This window comes from Bombus huntii, chromosome 14, assembly GCF_024542735.1.
Source record: "Bombus huntii isolate Logan2020A chromosome 14, iyBomHunt1.1, whole genome shotgun sequence".
NCBI classification, from domain to species: domain Eukaryota; kingdom Metazoa; phylum Arthropoda; class Insecta; order Hymenoptera; family Apidae; genus Bombus; species Bombus huntii.
Genome location: NC_066251.1, coordinates 8,411,212 through 8,431,598, shown reverse-complemented (window position 1 = coordinate 8,431,598; position 20,387 = coordinate 8,411,212). Strand labels below are relative to the sequence as shown.

Below are 20,387 nucleotides of genomic sequence, written 5' to 3'. Positions count from 1 at the left end.
CCAAGGATCTCGGCCAGGATTAACTCAGCTGGGATATTGACTTTGTGAAAATGTCTGATAGACATCTGTAACGTTCAGACTTTCTAGGAAACTATTCCCCTAGATGATTTACCTGAGATCGTCATGTTTTTCCTCGAAACGTTCTTTAAAAAGTTTGACATTTCATTTTAGATTTCCTCGGTCGAGGATAGAATTTTTGGAAACCTTACAAAGTATTTCCTCGATCGAGGAAAGAATTTTTTGGAACGTTGAAAAGCCACAATGACATTGAAAAGATGTGTAATTCAGTTTTTTAAATTGGGCGACAATTTTATCGAAGAGCGAAAGGTTTTATAAAAGAATGAGGCTGATGGGAGATCTTGAAGATCTTTTGAATAGAGGTTTCCTGCTTGAACTTCGCGAAAAGTTTCATGAGAAAATAGAGAAAAAGGTTGAGGTTTGGCGAACGCTTGCCAGAAAGATAGAAGTTGAAGACAAAGGGTATCGCGTATTAATTCTGTCAGACTATTTAATTAGCAAGGCCTAAGTATGGAAGATAAGAGTTTAATGAATACAGATAGCCTTGTAATCCTAACAGTTTTCCTCTTCCACCTTATCTGCTTCTTCGTTCGTTGTTAAAAGAACAATGGGACGAAGTGAGAATCTCCCAGCAAGAATAAAATTGTTACTTGCTACCGAATTTCTCTCACCTCTTTTAGTTTTTAGCTATCCAGATTTTATCAAAAAGCTTCACTAAATAATACAGAATAATTTCATCACGTTGTCAAATATTACTTTCCAGAATATTATTTCTCTTGTAGTATCGTGGATAGATTGCCTAAGAAATATCGGGTGAACCATAAAGAATGTTGCGAGAAAGCCTAAGTGCCGACAGGCCAAAAAGGTCTGGAAACTTCAATGGGCCGAGCGGCCCATCAATGTGTCGTCAGTCCTTCAATCGAATAGTTACGCGGAAGAAGGCCTATGTGACCATGACCGTGGACAGTTACGGAACACGTACGTGGTGGGGTTATGAGAAGAGACAAAAGGATGCTTACAGGAGAAGGACGAATTAACAGGCAGTCGTTAACTGAGAGTCGAGTTGCGAGGAGTGGAGGGTTGAGTTGCCAACTTGTTATGAGTCGTTAATTGAGAGTCGAATTGTGAGGACTGGAGAGTTGAGTTGTCGAGTTGTTATGAGTTGTTAACTAAGAGTCGAGGTGTGAGGAGTGAAGAGTTGAGTTGCCGAGTTGTTATGAGTTGTAAACTATTAGTTGTGAGTTGTGAATTATCCATTTAGTTGTCTTAATTATAGCACATTACTGCAATTAGTTCACGTTAAATAACTATCGTTTCCTGTTTAATCCATTGTAAATAGATCCATCTATCAATAAACTTATCATATAGGATAGAAATCATTGGAAACCCTAATTTCTAATATTTCTGAATAGATAAATCCTATACCCTAATTCGAAAATTATATAATACATAATTCGAAAATTATGAAATCTAAGATCTCTGCTTCGTCGTATTTTCAAAGCTTACTTAACACGTTTGAAAATAGCAAGTTCTTATAGTTAAAACAAACATGTGTATCTGAAGAGGTTGCAAATATATTAGAGTCACTGATAGATGTTCTACCTACTCATGTTTCACTCGCGGTGTTAATACAAAAATTACTACTTTATATTATATTTCGCCATATCACTTATCAACTAGATCATAACAGAGCTCCAAATTAATCCTGCAAAAATTACATCGGTAAAAGGAAAAGCTACTCACTCAATGTTACGTTGGGAGGTGCCACGATCTTCGGACAGACCAAGAAGAGCCCCAAGTTGAATCGCACACTCACGACATTGGCAAAGTTACGTGGTTGAAAAGGACTATTCAATTTTTCCTCGGTGTGAAGCCAAGCAGGACCGACGAGCGCTGTGCTGAGAGCAGCGAGCGCCGCGATTCCACAAACCACGCCACATCTGGTCAATCTGATGCCACCAGGGCCACCCGAGCAGCACATCTTCGTCTATGGGATTCCGCACTCTCTTCAGGAAAACATTCTACATAATCTATGGAATCATCTCACCGATTTCAACCATCCTCTCCTTTCTTTTCGGCTAGAAACTTCTCGCGAACTTCGACACATTCTTATACGATTTGTTCTCAAGTTCAATACACTGTCTTTCTTCCTGCGTCACTTTTATACTTAAAGTTTCACGTATTCATCATAGTGTGCCCTTGAATATAAAACGACGCTCCTGGAATGGTGTCTTATTGTTTCCGTTAAGCATCCTAGAAAGAACAAAATGAAAAACAAAGTTAGTACTTCATTGAAATCATGACAAATAAATTTATATATACATTTATTTATATTTATATAGGTAAATATTTCTCAGTGATTTCTCCTTGCAAAATTTTTGATATTATAAAAAAATAATATTACATATTACATATCATGATTGTTAAAGAAGATGAATATGAATATGATAAAGGCTCTCGATTTTCACAGCGAGTCTAAACGTAGGATGTTTCAAGCCGGTGGCCATTTATCGCTCAGCTAACGATACTGTCGTTCTCGTTCGACGAAAGCGAATAATCCGACCACGATAAGCGAGTTATCGAGGTACCATCGAGTTTGACTTTATCGTACGCCTCTTGGGAACCGTTCTCGTGACCGTCGCGTGCCACCGCCGTTTAATTCGCAATGAGAATTCTCGCGGTTGGTGCTCAACACTGATTCCCACGTTGAAACGAAAGTTGTAGTCGCGAGCAAATAATTGATTGAGGAACGTTTGCAATCAAATTGAAAGTTTTCCCTGTCAAACGCTGTCAGCACGTCAACATCAAATAATTTTTTTCTTTCGTGCAAAGCAAACTAAAAAGCGTTGACGTTATTGCAACGGTATAGAGTTACTTGATACTCGTTTAACTTTGCTTTTTCATCCAAATCCCATCTGTGTGGATTAAATAAAAACAGTGGAAATAAAATGAAAAACAAAACGAAATACCTCTAAAATAAATATTTGTTATCATTTCCTAATATCTGATAGCGTTTCGTTTCGACCAATCACTCTTACAGAAAACGAAATGCAACGTAAAACTGATCGATGCTACAGTTCTGACGGGACGGCCGTTCATCGTTTTCGAAACTGGCATTCGGTTGAACAAAGAATAGCGCAGCCGGTTGTTTACCGGATCAGAAATGTCACTGAGCTAGTTTTATCGATGCTGGTGTCGGAACAGCGGATGTTCCGACACGGACGCGTACGGAATTCGTTGACTGTGAAACAGATCAGACTGACAACGGTCCGGATAGATGAAAAAGGGGGATGGAAAAAAACCACCGCGTGAATTTGTTTTAAATGGCGAGCAACGCTAACTACTGCGTCCAACCGCTTCATGAATGACAGACATATGCCTGGATTCCATTTGATCCTTAATATTCTCGAAGAAACCTGATCCAATCTAAATTTTTATTCCACTCGTTATGGATAAAATCTGGATTTATCCTGTTCACGGTTCAATTCCCTCTGGTACGAAGCTTGTTCAAAGCGAGAAAAGATAATGAAATTCTTGTTAGAATTGGGGATTTGTACGATAAATTAACACCGTTACTGATATTCCAGAGAATCAATTTTAATACTAGACGATTGTCGAATTTTTCACCTTTTGGTCCACTTTGTGCGGATATTATCATAAGATTCTAAGAATTTCTACTACTCCTCCTTTCACAAGTCCTTTATTTGATAAAATATATGAAATTAACGAACACGTCAATAAAATTGGTATCAGCAACTTTGCAACTATTGCAACTTTGTTTATATTTCGCCGATAATCATTATTTTATGTGTATTATTTTAGTAGATAACATACCAAGCGGGCCAATATTCCCGAACTTTCTCCAAACACGTCTTTCATTGAATGGCAAACATAAATTATACCATAAAACCATCTGTACCTCGACACGGTTGAAACAGCATCGAGGAATGCCGTTTCGATTTTAAGTAGAAGCGTTTGATACCTGTCGGCTCGTATTTTTCACACTTGGCGTAATTTTACGATACAATGAAACCGCAGCTTATAACCGGTGACCTGATGTTTAAGCGACGCGCATGCAGCGGAATAAAGCTTTTTCGAAACGGCACCGGGTGGCATCGTAAACGGGAATTTACTTCCGCGAGAATATTTCCGTCTTCGTAAATATAGCCCCGGCGACTTCCTGTCGTCGCGCAAATTTCCGTCGAGAAGTTTACACCGTTCGCTCGTTCTAAGCAGCTGTGCCACCAGCACTCATTGAAATCCACGGATTTTCGGAAGTTACGCCTCGCAAATTGCCCCGCTCTCTTTTCTAACCGTCGTCGTCCACATCCTCGCTGTCGATTCAACTTTTCGATCGCGTTAACCCACTTTCTCTTTTTTGTTTATAATTTCGGCGAACCTTCTGAAGAATTACGGAAGCTTCATTAGCAAGAGGCAACGTCGATTTATCGACGAGTATTTTAATGAGCTCCTTTTAAAGGGCAATTTTATTCCTCTAACTGGGTCACCAGGAAGGGAACGAAACGAAACGAAAGAGACAATGACAATGAAAGATTCCTTATTTCTTCGAAGCACTAACAGCCGGGGAAATATCAGAGATTCCAGATATTAAAGACTTAGAAGCAGAAAATGGTGATCCTATCGATCGAAAGATAACATAAAGCACATAAAATTACCGAGTCGTGGAGCAAAGAGATGGCTCGGTAAAAGGTGTCGTCACGCTCGTGCTCATTTTCCAATCGGACGTTTATTATTTTTGTCCCGATATAAAAATGAATATTTATGGTCCGTTATAAAAATAATTATCCGATAATAAGAATGAGTTTATGGAACATCATCGCAAAGTCGGTACTTCAACTCGAGAAATAAAAGCTTGGTAGAAAAATGGATAGTCGCGAGTATGATGATTTACTTTCCTTACGAACAATTAATTCATTTCACAGGCTAATGAAAATATAAAATATGGTATTGCCATTATTGTTTCGTTTTTTCTGGTTTTCTCGCTCATAGACGATATCGAGGAGTACTAACAAGAATCCAATTAAATCGAACACATATCGCAGACTTTGGAATATAAGAATCTTATTGCTCGTACTGTTCTCTATTATTCGGTTATTCCATACTCGTACACGAGAACGTGAAGTAATACGAAAAAAGAACTCAAGTTTCCTCTGAGGCCCGACCGAACCACCCACGATGTGGGAAATGTGGTGGCGATAATGGTATCCCTCCTAGCATCCACATACCGCGATCACTAGCTGGGAGGTAGGCAGCTTTTTCAACCACCGCGATAACGGCAATTGGAATTAATTTCTTCGAGAGCGGGCAAACGTTTTAATGGTTTCTCTGCATAACTAAAAAACCATTAACGGTCTGCACCTATCATTTTCCCCAGACCGCACTGTTCCATCCAAGAATGGCGCGTTTTTCAACTCTCTCCAAAACGATTTCTGCTTCTCGTCGAAATTCGCGGCTTCTTCCATTCTAGCTCGACAAATATTCAATTTTATCGTGTTACTTTCTCATTTACAATATACCTCTTGCTTCTACAATGAAAAAATTATATGTTGAATGCAATTTAAGACAAAGAAGATAGCTCAGCTCAGTGAAAGATTTCAACGATATATTATTTTGAAACAAATTCTTTGTTTTATGTTTGTTTTCTTCTCCTTTTCTATAGAAAGAAAGACAATGTATTTGCTTTAACGTTAATTAATTTAACACGTGTAAAAAATCTGTAGGTATAGATAAAGTAGTATTTTCATTAAAATGGTCATGTGATGAATATACTGTATACATTTGGCCCTGCTCAAAGGAAATAAAGTAACCTAAAAATCATGGTTAAAAGACGTAATTAAATCCTCACCATATTTCATGCAGCTTTCATCTCTTTCAGTCGAAATTCATTGGTAACTAGCGAGGGAGAAGTTTTCGTTCAAAAGCGTAAGACAGTTTTTCCAGGTCCCGGTGAAGAGCATTCCAAGAAAGCGAGAGAACATTAAAGAACGTTAGAACAACCGTCGGCATTCGCTCAGAAACCACTGTGGGATTTTTCAACTTTTCTCATCGGAACGTCGAACCTGTCGTGACAGCCGCAAACTTTTTCAACAAAAAAAAACCGATCAGAAAAAGGGAAACAAGGGTGTAAAAAGAAAGGAAGTCGAGGGGCCGCGTGTCACTCGTGAAAGGTGAACGAAGAAGGCGAGAGCAAGCTTGGCACTGATCTTTCCAGGCGTGAATCGTAGTGGGTTCGAACTTTTAATTACCTGATACTTAAGAAACGGTCTACGAAAAGAGAGAAGAAAACGAGAACGGCGGAGAAAAGGAAGAGGAAAGTTGGAATAAAAAGAAGCGAATAAAATGGCCCGCGAAACGTGCAAGCCTAGGAGCGGCTTGCGTTTGCGGAACAGACTTAAATAACCACTCGAAACTGCTTCCTAACAAGAACGAAAATCTTTCGAGTATCCTTCTCGGACGAGGCAGCAATTTGAACTTCGAACGCTGCAACGCTCAGTTTTTTCAATTAATTAAACCAAAAGTATTGAGAAGCCCCGGTCGATTCGTATAAATTGCAGCATGAGAAATGATCCTGTAATTGGAAACTATTTTTTACATCGGTCGTGGGGGAAAAAATATGAAAACTGTTGATTCGCAAAAAGCAAACACGTTATTGGAAAAATTCCAATACGAAGATGGGAAAGATGAATTGAAAGATATATTCTCCGAATGTTTCATTCTTTGTCGTATATGATTTTTCTTCTCGTTAGTTGAATTTTATAACATGCGCTCGATTTCGTCGACATGAAATTCTGATTTCACTGAAAAGATCGAACAAGCAGCTGCGGATATTATATTTCTTGCTGTATTGCTTTCAATCGCAAAATGATTTCTTCCTACGTTAGATTAATGCGAGAAAGCATTTCTTGTTATTTCTTCAAAATATCCTGAACAATTTTGTACGCCATGCAAGATTTTATCTGGTTTTGCTAGAACTGTAACTCGCAACTCTCGTGAGTAATGGAATGGCAATTCATTCTTGGACAAATTCAATAAGAGTCGGTGATCAATCATGGAGTAATGCTCATCGTGAAATCATTTGTATCGTTTTATCATTAAAGATAATCTATTACGAAGAATGTAATCCGCTTTACAATGCAAGATTAATCTTCCAGCGTGAACAAGAATAAGCTGACCGCGTAACTGGGCAATTATTCTTCTATACTCCTTTTGCATTATGCATAAAAAGAAACACGAATATCGAATGAAGTATTGCAACAATAATAAATATTTCTGACATTTCTACGAAATAATCTCTAAACTTTACAAACAAGAGATCATGGAAAGAAATTAATCATTTCAGACGCAAATGCTTCCAATCTATACTGTCCCCAAAATATATTACGTGTCGTTAATGCAACGCGTTGCCGATTCCAAAATTATCAAACAGAATGAAATAGAATTAAATTTAATGCACGCAATCAGATCAGGAAATTGCTTTCATTTCATAATATCAAGTTAAAACGATCGAACACGGCTTCTTTAAAATTCGCGATCAACGAACAAACGCGAATCTCGCGGTTGATTTTTCGTCACCCCTCTCCACGCGTCGACTCTGTATTTCCCAGTAGACGAGTCTCGGTATATTTAATTGAAAAACATGTAATTCGTAATTTCCCAGGAGAGACGTCCGCGCGACTCCTCTTGATCGTTAAGCTTCGCGACGAGAAATCCATAGAACAATTTCGGAATAACGTTGAGCGTTCTCCTCCTCGTTTCTCTGTTTCTTTTACATTCCTTCGCTCGTATAGATTCCAACTTAAATAAATTAACGCGCACCCGAGCCGCTTCTCTTTCCGTTTACTCGTACTTATTCCTGTTAAAACGTCGATCTTCATGCTAAGTTTACTTAGGATCGTCCGATTTAAATCTCCGACTCCAGCATTCATTAAATTGGTCGACTTAAAGGAGATGAATAAAACTTCTAATACAATGAAGTTATGATTTCTTTTGAGTCCTGGCACTTATCCGTTTTAATAGCACGAAATAACCGGAAAAGTTTTATGGATAAAGGTACGTAAGGACATTTTTCGAAATTTACGTAAAGAGGATCATGATTCGCCATGTATATTTTTCATTTAAAATGTAATTTTTATACTTTGAAATTTGTTATTTTGCAAGAAGAGCTAGGCAAATGAACATAGTGGAAACCGAATAACTTTGTTCTAACGACTCGGTGACATATGAAAAGAGATTTAAACGCGACCTAGTTTTCAAAAACTGCGGAGTTTCAACGTTTTTAACATTTTTTATAACCCATGGTAACAAAAACGTTCATTAGCACCATAAAACAAAGATTATAGCTGAAACTACCGTGTATTGACGTTTGTAAATTACACATGAAATGTTCAAACACGAATAGAAATGGGTGCGAACTAAAAAAACGTAGTTGTAAAAATTAAAAAACATTTTCGCAGAAGGTTTAAAAAAATTCAACAAAAGAATTCTCCTTTATTAAAAAAATGTTTGAAGGAAAACATTATCGTTCGATTTAACAAGACTTAAACAAAAATGTCTAAAATCTTAACATCCACTAAAGATATTTCTATACTAATCACATGAAATTTTGTTTGCGTTTACGTTTGTTGCATTGACTTAAATTTTCCAATAAATATAATCCTTAAATTTCATGACAATTAACGTGTATGATCGTTGGCATAACGTTTTCTCGTAAGATTTTTATACTAGCGTGTTATCATATATTTCAACGCTATCATTTATCCTCTTCGCCACCATACTGACAGGTTCACAGTAAATAGTAACAGCGTAGCTCAGTTTCCGGAAATAAAAGACGTAAACAATTTGCGGGGAAAATGCGGCGTGCCTCGGCTTGCGAATACACAAGGGAATATTGAGCCGTTTATTTCCCTGTCCTGTGAATCATCTACACGGAGATAATAATTCGCCGACCACGAATTACAATTTATCTGAAAATGTTCTTTCACAGTTACAAAATTGAAAGTCACGTCTAATTAACCCGTAATTATTCAGTTCTCTATTCCCTTACTTCCTTCTGCAAAATTTATTTAAAACAGCTTAGTTTTGGTACAACTGGTAATCTTTGTTTGAAAACTTTCATTATTTCTGTTCCTAGATTGCTGCTTAATTAAAAATTTAAATGTAAAAATTGTACAAACTATGTCATAATATATGTTAGAAGATACATTAATTGAGCTTAATTAATTTGACTACTTTCTAAGTTCAATTAATCAGAAGGTAATTAAATATCCATCAAATTCCATGAATGATTAATCTTATACAAAAGAGCCCTAAGACTCATTAATTACGAAAGTATTAATTTGAATAATCTGTATATGAATATGAATATTATTTAGTTAGAGATAATTCTTCAAAATAAAAGGAATTCCTTTATATATATGTATATTTACATTTAATGGTTGATAAAATGACGAGATCCTCGAAATGAACGAAATAATATGTTTTCAACATGTAAACAGAGTCCCGAATTTGTATTTCTTACAAAAAATTGTAAACACGCATGTTTACGAGATACGCGTTGCAACCTACTAAACCACGTTGTTATCAAAATTATACGCGATGGGAAAACCTTTTCTATGATGTGGTCTACATTAATTAATTAATCTCTCTTTAGCTTGCTACTTTTATTTAAAATCTACAATGGTAATAATTCATTTCATTATCTAATGAATAATCCGTAGACCGGAGTCGGACTTTCGAGAGAATACCATGGTACAGAATCGTACAGAAAATATCAGAATAATATATTCATAATCCCCTGCTACACACAAAGATAAAAGTATCACTCGTTACTGTATTTCTGGTATGCACAGTATCTTCTGTTCAACTACGTAGAAAGGGAGGAATATTGCGTTCCAGCGTTGTTAAATTAATGATTCAATCAAATCAACTCTCACGTTTCGATGCATATTGTAAAAGTTCCGAAATAAATATGAAAAAGAATTCAACTATTGATTCTTGTTAAATTCGCGAAATTATTGAATTATTTCTGGTTTACTTTGATTTTCAAATAAATGTTATGAACTCCGTTTTTCATTAGTACGAAATCAAATCTTTCATTAGCATGTTACAAGCTATGGATAAAAATATACTCCAAATTTCTTGTAATCGTTATAGTCATTATTTCATACACTCAAATACGTTAACCAATCACCGAGATTCTATTAATTCCAAAAGTTATTATAGAACACTGACACCAGTTTTATCATAACAATCGATCTTTCATTCGAGCGATACAATTTTTTAATATCAATAAACCCACATAAAATGCCATAGAATCCTATATTATCGACAGAGTCTGGCGTTAAAACGTCAAAAATCTTGCATGAAAACTACTTAATTCTAAGATATCCAATTATGTGTAAAACATACCTGTACTTGAAGTAAAGTCGCCAAAATCCAGATGTGCAACGTGTATGTAGAAGTTCCAGCATTCGATCACTATCCGTCAGGAATAGTCACGTTGAACGATGCATAAATGACGTGAGTGTCTGCATACTGGGTGGAGGTAGCCGGTAGCACATTTGGACACTGAACTGTCACGAGAATATAACACACAGCTGTAACAGAGGTTCGCGTTGCTCGAGAAACGTCGTATCAATCCGTTCGTACTCGACGGCGGCCGGAGGCGAACTGCCCTTCGTAACACGCGCGCCACCACCTAAAGCGTGCCAGCGATTCTATCCGAGTGATACAAGGACAGGCGAACTTGCACGAGCTTTTTGCAACGGGCTTTCTTCGGTATAAACGTGTGTGAAATCATATCACAGTATGCTTTCTCAGATTTACAACGTCTACGATTGATTAGTAAAGCTATCCTGGCAATTCTAGTTAACCGCTATTCAATTTCAATTCCATAATCTTAAATTAACAATGCGAATATTAAGACAATCAATATACAACAAGACAATATATATATATAATACAATAACAGACAATAACAATAAGTCGAAGTATGAAACATGACGCATAACAAGCTATTGGCATCATATTTAATTTTTCGAACGATTACCATTGATCACCTTTTCATAATCACTTTCTCGTGATCACGTACTCGTACAAAAAATTAAACACGATGCCAATGGCTTGTTACGTGTCATGTTTCATACTTTGATTTATGTTTCGAAAGAGAATATTCGAATGGACTTTCGATGAGGTGTGATAGTTTTAATATTTGTATGATGCGAGATGATATTATTCATTTGAGGTTATGAATTTGAAATTGTAATCTAATTGCGGTTTACTAGTATTTGAATTATCATGGGTGACTTGATATAGGAACTGAAGCATGTAAACGACGCCAAGAACATTCTACTTTTGCAATGATTACACACATGTCGAAAATTTGACACAAATGATATATGTAGACTTAAAATCTCCAAATACCTTAATTGTTTCCATCTCTGAAACCGAGTTGAGCAGTACTAACGATATCTGGCACTGTTAATTACGCTAATCACTTAAATAATGTACAAAAACTGCAGAACGCGACGTATGCTTGTGAATCTCAAATTGGCGGGAAGCGTAATGGCGGAAATCGAAGAATTCAATCTCAATCGACATTAATTCGGCGCACCACCGATAGATAGTGGTAGTATCGATCTAACATCCGCTAGTGCAGCCGCGAAATACGAACTAAATATTTTATATATTTATTAATAATTTACGAGCTATTGCGTTTAATATACTGCAAGAACTATTTCGTTACAATTAACAAATGAATTTCCGAGTATCCGGTGAAGGCATCAAACGTAAAATATATTAACGCTTAAATAATTTATTGACATATAACGAATTGAACAATGCCTAACAACGTACTAACAGGAACTTTAGTTTCCAAGCGATTAAACTTTCACGATGAAGTAATTAACTGCATATATTATATCTCGGTGTTATTAAAGTTGCAGAAATTCCTCGTACAGTTATGTAGCAGTCTATTGTTTTACACTGACTTGCTAACTATTACGAAATGATTATACTAGTATCGGAAAGCATCCTTAATAACATGCTTAGAGCATGCAATCTGAAACTACTCTTAATAAGATGTCTACCATCAAACACATATCATAATAATAATTACTATCTTGTTCTTTTGCATTTTTGCAAGCGATGTTTACGATATTCAATAAACTTAATTTCATTCTCTTCACACTTTTATATCATTCTTACGTAGGTATTTTTAATATTGTGCTTTTCTAAAAATTGAATTATCCAATTAGCAGAATATCCTATTCTTTTTTCTAGAAATGCCATATTATTTAAACTGTAATTTATATATGATACTTTCCGTAAAATTATATTAAAATTTATAAAAGAAAGGGAACAGAGTACACTTTAGAATTTCAAAATTCAATATCAAATTTTATATCTCATATCTGGAATACAGGTCATATCTGGAATACATAGTTAGCACACAAATTCGTACCTGTTTCCAATGAATTACTATTTTAGATTATGCTACATTAAAATCTATCCAATAGACGTTCAATGAAGTTTGGCAAGAAAGGGAATAATGAGAGAATTTATGTCGGGACCTATGAGCTCAAGCAATTCACTTTGCATTCTAGCGTACGGATGCAGTCTGCTGCACGAATTCGCAATACGCATACACGCCTCCGCGCGAAGCGTTGTATATAATTGTGTTATAATAGCTATCGCAGGTGTCGGCTCGTTAAATTGTTAATACATTGCTGCACGAGCCTCGCAGAAATTCCACCGATTAATGTTGTACCATCGTACAGATATTACCTTCCGTATGACACTTTCATTTTCGTAGCGACCGGAAACAACGTTGAGCGAATTCGAATAATGGACATTGCAATCTCATGGAAAATTAATCAATTAAACTACCAAATGAAATCGATACTTCCTGTTCCAATTGACAAGAGTGATCTTCTTTTATCAAATTCTGTCGTGACTATTCCGGGAATCGTATCGCACAAAAGTTTTAAATTGCAATAGTTGTTTATTACAGCATTAATCTTATTTAAAAAAATTATCGTGCTTTATTTAATAATTTTATTTAATATGAATGTTAATTCCTTTTTCATAATATATGAAATAGTAAAGATAGTAATTGCGAGATTCAGATCCGGTCAATAACATTACAGCCATTCTAACGCCAGACGTGAACGTCTAATGATAATTAATTGCCGAGAAATGTTGAGAATAATTAATCGTTGGGAAATAATTAATCGTACCGGATGATAAAATAAACATGATTCGACCGTAATTTATAATGTGCACGTGGTGGACGGCAAAATCCCCAATAAGCCCTGAAAAAATTTGCTTCTCCATAAAGTTATTAAGCACTCTTTTCCAGCAAACTGCTGCAGCATTAACGAAATTTGTGTACTCTCTAATTCTTAAATACTAAATTCTTAAATAAAGAATACTAATAAATAGTATCTTTAAGTCCTTAAATATTAAAGAAGTCAAATGAAAAATATTAAAAAACACACGTATAGTTGCAAAAATTTTATCTGACCAGAATATTTAAAGCCTACAAACTTCATAATCTACAATATTCGATACGGTTACCTCACATACATGTACCTTCAACACTTTTGATAACCTGTTCGATATTCCAGGCATAACTGCCGAAATTCAAGAAACGATACACGTAGCAGAAAAACGACAGCCGCGGGAGCGAAACTAACACCAGCGACAGAAATACCTGCCAGACGAAACTCGCTCCCTGTGCAAGACCGATCGATCAATCCTGAGGAAGCAATAGAGATTCGCGTCCCGCATTATCATTTTCCTCAACGTCGTGTGTAAAAACTCATTATAAAACGTGCACGCGCATAAAAATTTCTTGTGATTTATAGGAGCAACATATAGTGAGAAACTAGTTCAGGAATAAAGATATCAAAGGATAGCGAACGTTAAATAAAGTTACGTATTGTTATCGAATGAATATAACTTCGATAAGTTATGTACAATAAATTGTTTGCAAAATCAGCAGAGATTTGGAAGGCAAAAAGGAGTGAAGAAGAGTTGAATCATTTGGAGAATGAGGTTTTCAGAGGACACGATCTATCCTGAGGTCATATACCAGGGTCGAATGCCACGACAGATACGGATATAGCACTGCAGGTGAAGATATACGCGTCAGAGACATCCACGCTGGGATCAAGGAAACCGCTAAACTCCGATAACAGATCTCTCCTAGTATGTCTCTTAGGTCCGTTAGCTAAATTGCCTGTTAAGTAACATCATGGTAGTAACCATTAAAGACGAATGTTTAATTATGTTTTAATTAAGCATTACAAATTGGGAAACAAACTTTGTGATATTCCGATAATTTACGTAGCGTAGTCTATGTGATTAGGAACAAGTGATAAATTTGAAGTCTGATTATCATGGGTTTGAGTGAACTGAAATTTAAAAATGTATAAGTATTTTATGTAGTAAGTCATTGTATTGGCTGTTTACGTCTGCATGAATGTTGTGGATACCCTTTACAATTACTGCCCCTTACAATTTGTGTGTCGGTTTGATTTGGCTTGATTCGGTTTGATTTCGGTTCACCCTAATTCGATGTAGTTACCGGCGCAGCCAGCATAACGATTTGCGGTCGCCTACAATTTACCTTGGTGTTTGTCTTTTAAATTTTAGCTGCGGTTCACGAACAATTTAATTTTGTTAACATTGCGAAACCACAAAAAAAAAAAAAAAAAATATAGGACATGTGTCCTGTTCTTTCCGTGATCCATCACCGCTTGAAATTTGCGACACTGTAGTTCGTTTTAATAGAGATCAGATTTCAAGGAAGGACACATATTTGATGGAAATTGATAAAACCTAGTTCTTTGCTGCAAAATGAAATGTTCATGTTAATTTGACTCTAGTAAACGAAATAAATCTCATTTCTCAAGCCTTGTTAACTAACCCATCGTTTGAATAGTACGATCGGAATCAAATGGCTTGAAAATTATATACGAGGCGGGAATAACGTCGATGAACTGCTTTAATGTTCAAAGGAATTTAATAGATTTATGCTATTGGACAAAATCGATATTGGACCGTACGGAAACGTTTCCCTACGATACTAAAACTTGCTCAAATAATCTATTCAAGTATCCACATAACGTACCAAACATAATGTATCAAAATTCTCTCTGTACATCATTCCACGTAGTATATTCTTTTCGTTTAACGATCGTTTCTCCAGTGAGAATAAATATCCTTTGAAAGGAATCCTATTTACAAGCATGAAATATTTCGGTCGATACTTCGCCGAAAGAACATATCAGATCCAGCATCGGCTACGAAACAATTCGACAACGTCATGAATTTCAAAAAGTATAATTCTAAAGGGAGATAGATCCATCCCTCGAGATAACCATAAATCATAAGATAAGAAACACTCCCATCGAATATAATCACATTTAATGGACTTCTTCGAGAGATTGTGTCTGATCTCCATTGGGAACAGAATTCGAACTCAAAGAGGGCGGAAAGATGCGCGTGATGCCGACACGTGGCGTCGAACAGTCAAACAATGGCCACAGCAAATGACGTGTTAAGTGACCAAAGACAAAAGTATGGGTGCGGAAAATCAGGTTCCATTGTATGTTCCTTGTAAACTTCGCTCTTCATACCAAATAGGTCGAAGTACGACATGAATGAAGGGCAGAGAGAAGCAACAGAGGAGTGGCAGAGGGAGAGGATAGAGGAAACTCGAGAGCTGTTTCTAGCCCATCAATCATGGTATTTACGTGCGCAGGCTAACCTCCACGTGCTAGCCGGCACAATGCTGAAAGCTCGTCGAAAGGAAAGCCCTGAGTTTACCGAGAGAGCTTCAGAAACCCCATTCGCAAAGCTCGCTCTTTCTATAGCGTCGACTATTCTTCGCATAATAATATCTAACAAGTAACGGAGCTTCTGAAGTGTGAACGATATGAATTAACGCGAAAGAAAGTGAGGACCTGATCATATAGGAATATTTATATAAAGCAAGAAATTTTACGCTACAGCTATTAGTCTTCAATATCTATCATGATATATTATACAAGTATATTGAAGTGATATAATCAAAATAAATGTCAAGTACATGGCGCAAAAAAAATGAGTACCTTTATACCATAATATCATTTAATGATGATAAGTTTGCCAAAAGCCTCTGCATATATCTAATAAATGAAAGAACAAAGTTGTTATTACGTCAATAATTTTAGTAAACCTTCAATATTGCAGCTTTGTATCGTAATTTAATATCTGGACATTAAAAATTCTGGTAAATGAACCGTTTAGTATCGGTGTAATGCAGCATTCATAAATTATAGTATCGCAGCAATATTCAGATAAAATAAGATTTAAAAATGTAGGCATGTAGATATGTAGACGACACTGTATTTAGACGGTTACATGGTAGGGAATTTACATAAATGTATAATGCAATCTTTTATCTCGACGTTTGCTTAAATATTCGTCCTACTCTAATAAATATATGTAATATAAAGTGTCGTATATGTATTTTGAAAATAGAGTCGAAGTGTAATATTTTTGTATTCCACCAGCGATCTTCCTTCTTATCTCGAATTCCAGTACAGTCGTACTGGGTCCAGGTAACCCGCAGGTCTGCAATTTTCTTCCCAAACTGTTATCAGCTTCTCTAGAATCCCCTACTTCTCTGTCTTAACCTGCTTTCTTATTCATTCGTTTTATCTTATTACGCTTTCCCAGAAACGATTTCGATATAGTACAGTAATCTTTAGTTCTTTACGCTTGGGAATAGCATGGAAACAGCATGGAAATCTCTCTTCTGAGACGAGAGTGCAACAGGACGAAAAGTACAAGTACACGTTCGTAGATTCACACAAAGATACTTTGCCGTATATGAGTGCCCTCAGTTTTAAATATGCTACGAAATATTACATCCGAAAATTAACATAAACTCGTCGAAAGTTTCCTGAGCTATTTCCTGGCAACACGGGAGCTACACTACATTCGAAGGTCAAAGAATTTTAATAAATCGCAACACTGCTTCTTCTATCTAAAATATAAACGCTTGCCACAATTCTTGTTAATATTATTCAATTAACGATAGTATTTTCTTTTTTAAAATAAAACTCATTAATTCCACGAGGGAATGAAACGTCTCATAAATTCGCGGAAATTCACGGAGTAAAAAGTAAAAATGTTTATTCTCTAAAGTAGTAATCCCAACGACATTTCCATAGTGGAAAGCCGTTTTGCGTGCAGCTTGTGTGTCATCAGGATCTACGATGATATTATGATAAGGTAGCAAAACTCCACGGTCTGTGTAGATGCTTTTTAGTAGAGGACAAAAGCGTGTCCGACAGAGCGAGCGGAGCAGTAGCTAATTGCTCGCCGACTGCATTACAGGTGCATCAACTGTAAAACCAGGTACACGCAACTCGCACAGTACCCCAGTCTAATTGAGCAGACTGAGAGACTTCCAAGCAGACTGTCGCGACTGATGCACTTTTACAAAACATCCGTCCTCGTTTCAACGAAATAGAGCTTAACAAAAATTGTCGAGGGAACTGTCAGGAATAAATCCATGTATTTCAATATGCGCGCCCAATAAAGATGCGTTGGTACGAATACACTCGAGCAACAATTCGATGAATGAAATTGCTGGCGCCCGTGTGTCGAGAAAGTAATTCGTGGTAAAACGAGTCCTTTCAACTTAAAGCACGATCGAGTGTACGTGGTGATTCAGAATGCAAAATACACTGTTCTATGTCAGCTCCAAATTCTATGAAAGCTTTCACGATTTTCATGGTGAGTAGAAACTCTTGCAGATACCAGCGAAACGTGCTGAGAAATATTTATTCGTTGGTTATTCAATTAAAGAGATGTGGAAGTGAGAAGCGAACGTTCGTTTGTCTAATGTTCTTTCGTATTTTATTTTCCTACAGACTGTAAAAGTCTATGACGTAAACTTACCACTCCTATTGGATCTCTAATATCACCAGTCGGCGAACTATCGTGCAATACGTCACGTGAAGTGACATATGTGTTTAATGCATTAAAATTTTTTCTCTAGTTTTCCAATGATATCATAAATCGTATCCAAGTATATAAAACGACCCTCTCGATTTACCCCCTCCCCCGCGCTTCTGACCGTTTCTTTTTGAACCGAAGCCAGAACAAAATCTATCGCTGGAAAAGATCAAAGGTCAGCAATTGAGAGGCTGCACCTGTCGGTGACGACGCCTGTGATGCCATTACAGCGCGGAATTCTGCGTGGAAAGCGTCCAGACGCTCCTAAATAGGGAACTTTTATTCAAAGAGTGTCTCTGAACGTGAGATCAAATTAGTTCGAGGTGTCAGATAAAAATAAACTCCGTCTTTCTTCAGCTGCATCGCGAGAAAAGTAGGAAGGAAAGATGGAGGGCGGGGGGCGAGAAAAAAAGAAAGAAGAAGAAGAAGAAGAGAAAGGGAACATTCACGCTCTTTTCATCCCTTCTGCCAGCGTTCCTCCATTTTATTTCGCCGTGGCTGCATGGAAGAGCAAGGTTCGAACCAGGATGAGCAAAGAAAAGGAGCTCGAACGGGGTGAGGTCACAATGCGGATATAGCGAAGGAATTGCACGTGACGCGGAAATTCGTTTACACGGTGTCTGTACCTCTGCCCTCCTGTAATGCGTACTGATGTCCCGCGTTCCATTCTACTCCAATGACACGGATCCTGAAACTTTATTTCCTAAGTACTCTTAAGATACATTTTTATGAACGAACGCGAAGAATTGCGCGACAACATGTTGTCGCGAAGAAATTGTTCAGAACGGAGGGGGACAATTTCTTCGCTTCTAGCGGAAAACCGGAAACTGTGTCTCTTTTAGGTAACCAACTGTATTTTTTATTTGAAGTAAAGATTTTGACAATTTTTCGTGATCCGCGCCGTTCACGTTCAGGCCATATTTCACTTGCGTTGTAAGATTTAAAATCAGAGGAAGAATCAACGAATGTTTCTCGAATATTTCTTCAGACACAAAAGTCGCCGTATTCTTAACATTTCTGAACAATGTTCGATTCGAAGCATACTTTATCTTTCTTAGATCAAATTCCAGCAATTTTCTCAAGGCGACTTCCTTCGAATCCTCGGATAACGTGTTCTAAAATTGACGTTGGAAGGGCAATTTCGAAAATTACTCGTTGTGGTGTACAGGCAGACGCGAAAGGGGGCTGAATTGCCCCCTTCCATGCCTTTGGAGGGCTGAATTACCAACCCTACATCCTGTGAGTGACGTTATCACGGTGCATTTGGTGCATTTGATGCATCCGGTAGGTTCGTGCCTAGGTGTCTGTCTGTCCAGAACAGCCAAGTCACTGCATTCGATATTCCATATTGCGGAACGTTTCTGCTTACCAACAGGTACAACCTGCTCAGCTGTTATTTGCATTTACCTTTGCCCTAATAGCAAACAATGCATGCCTCTCAAATACGATGAATCTGCATATTACTCTACTATTCAACTACAAACTCCACTAAATCTTTTATTATGTATCGTCAGGAGAGATATTAGTTATGAAAATACAATTGCCAGTCTAACTTTAACACGATGATGATCAGCTATTTCATGTAAAAGCCAACGTGTGCCATCGGCTGCGTCCGTAATTAGATAAAGAATTGTAATGATTTTCAATAACGAATTAATTGTACAATTATACAATTCTTACGATTATGCAATTTCTTCCATTTCCATTAACTTTTTTAAGGTAAAAATCAGAAACTTTGTAATATAGCAGAAGCTTCGTTCAAAAGGAAGTACATTTTTCGATATGACTTACAATACTCTCATTCTCTGTCATTCTAATTAAGTATTCCGTACCCACTTAGCGCAACACTCGCGTCCGTGCACAAAGTTCGCCGGTCAATCGAAAGTTTCGTCGAAGTTAGCGGGGGAACTTAATTGAAGTAAATATTCCGTACACTGACGAAATACGTGCATGCACAACCACCATCCTTTCGAAGACGATCGCTTGTCTTGTATTTGTACACTTGGAAGATACAGGCTTGTTCCCGCGGTTTCTGCATTCTCCAGAATCCAACGACTAATTCCCTGCAGTCCTGCCCTCGAGTAGAAACGTGAGACACGGAGGTGTAGTATCATGGAGGTCGTGTGTCGTAATGGCGATAACCTTTATGGCTTCTGCACCAGAGATACCAACTATGTATGTCGCTACGTAGCTACGTCTCAAAACTGTATTCACTATAACACTGCGGATGTTACGTGATTTCATCCACTTTGTACGTTTCTGGGACGCGATTGTTCCAAGTATCAGATACTCTCATTGCTTGTGAACATCGACGTTTTCGCCACTTGTTTCGATCC

General features: G+C 37.1%; 1 protein-coding gene across 1 annotated transcript in view; it reads right to left on the bottom strand.

The window, feature by feature from the left end:
• Positions 1–10,719, bottom strand: part of LOC126873302 (uncharacterized) — a 162,431-nt gene extending 151,712 nt beyond the window's left edge. The window contains exons 1-2 of the mRNA XM_050634028.1: positions 10,447–10,719; positions 1,762–2,271 (exon numbers count right to left, since the gene is read on the bottom strand). Coding sequence (XP_050489985.1) covers positions 1,762–1,999 — 238 coding nt within the window. The 5' untranslated portion in view covers positions 2,000–2,271; positions 10,447–10,719. The remainder of the gene's footprint in view (positions 1–1,761; positions 2,272–10,446) is intronic.
• Positions 10,720–20,387: the final 9,668 nt, after the last annotated feature.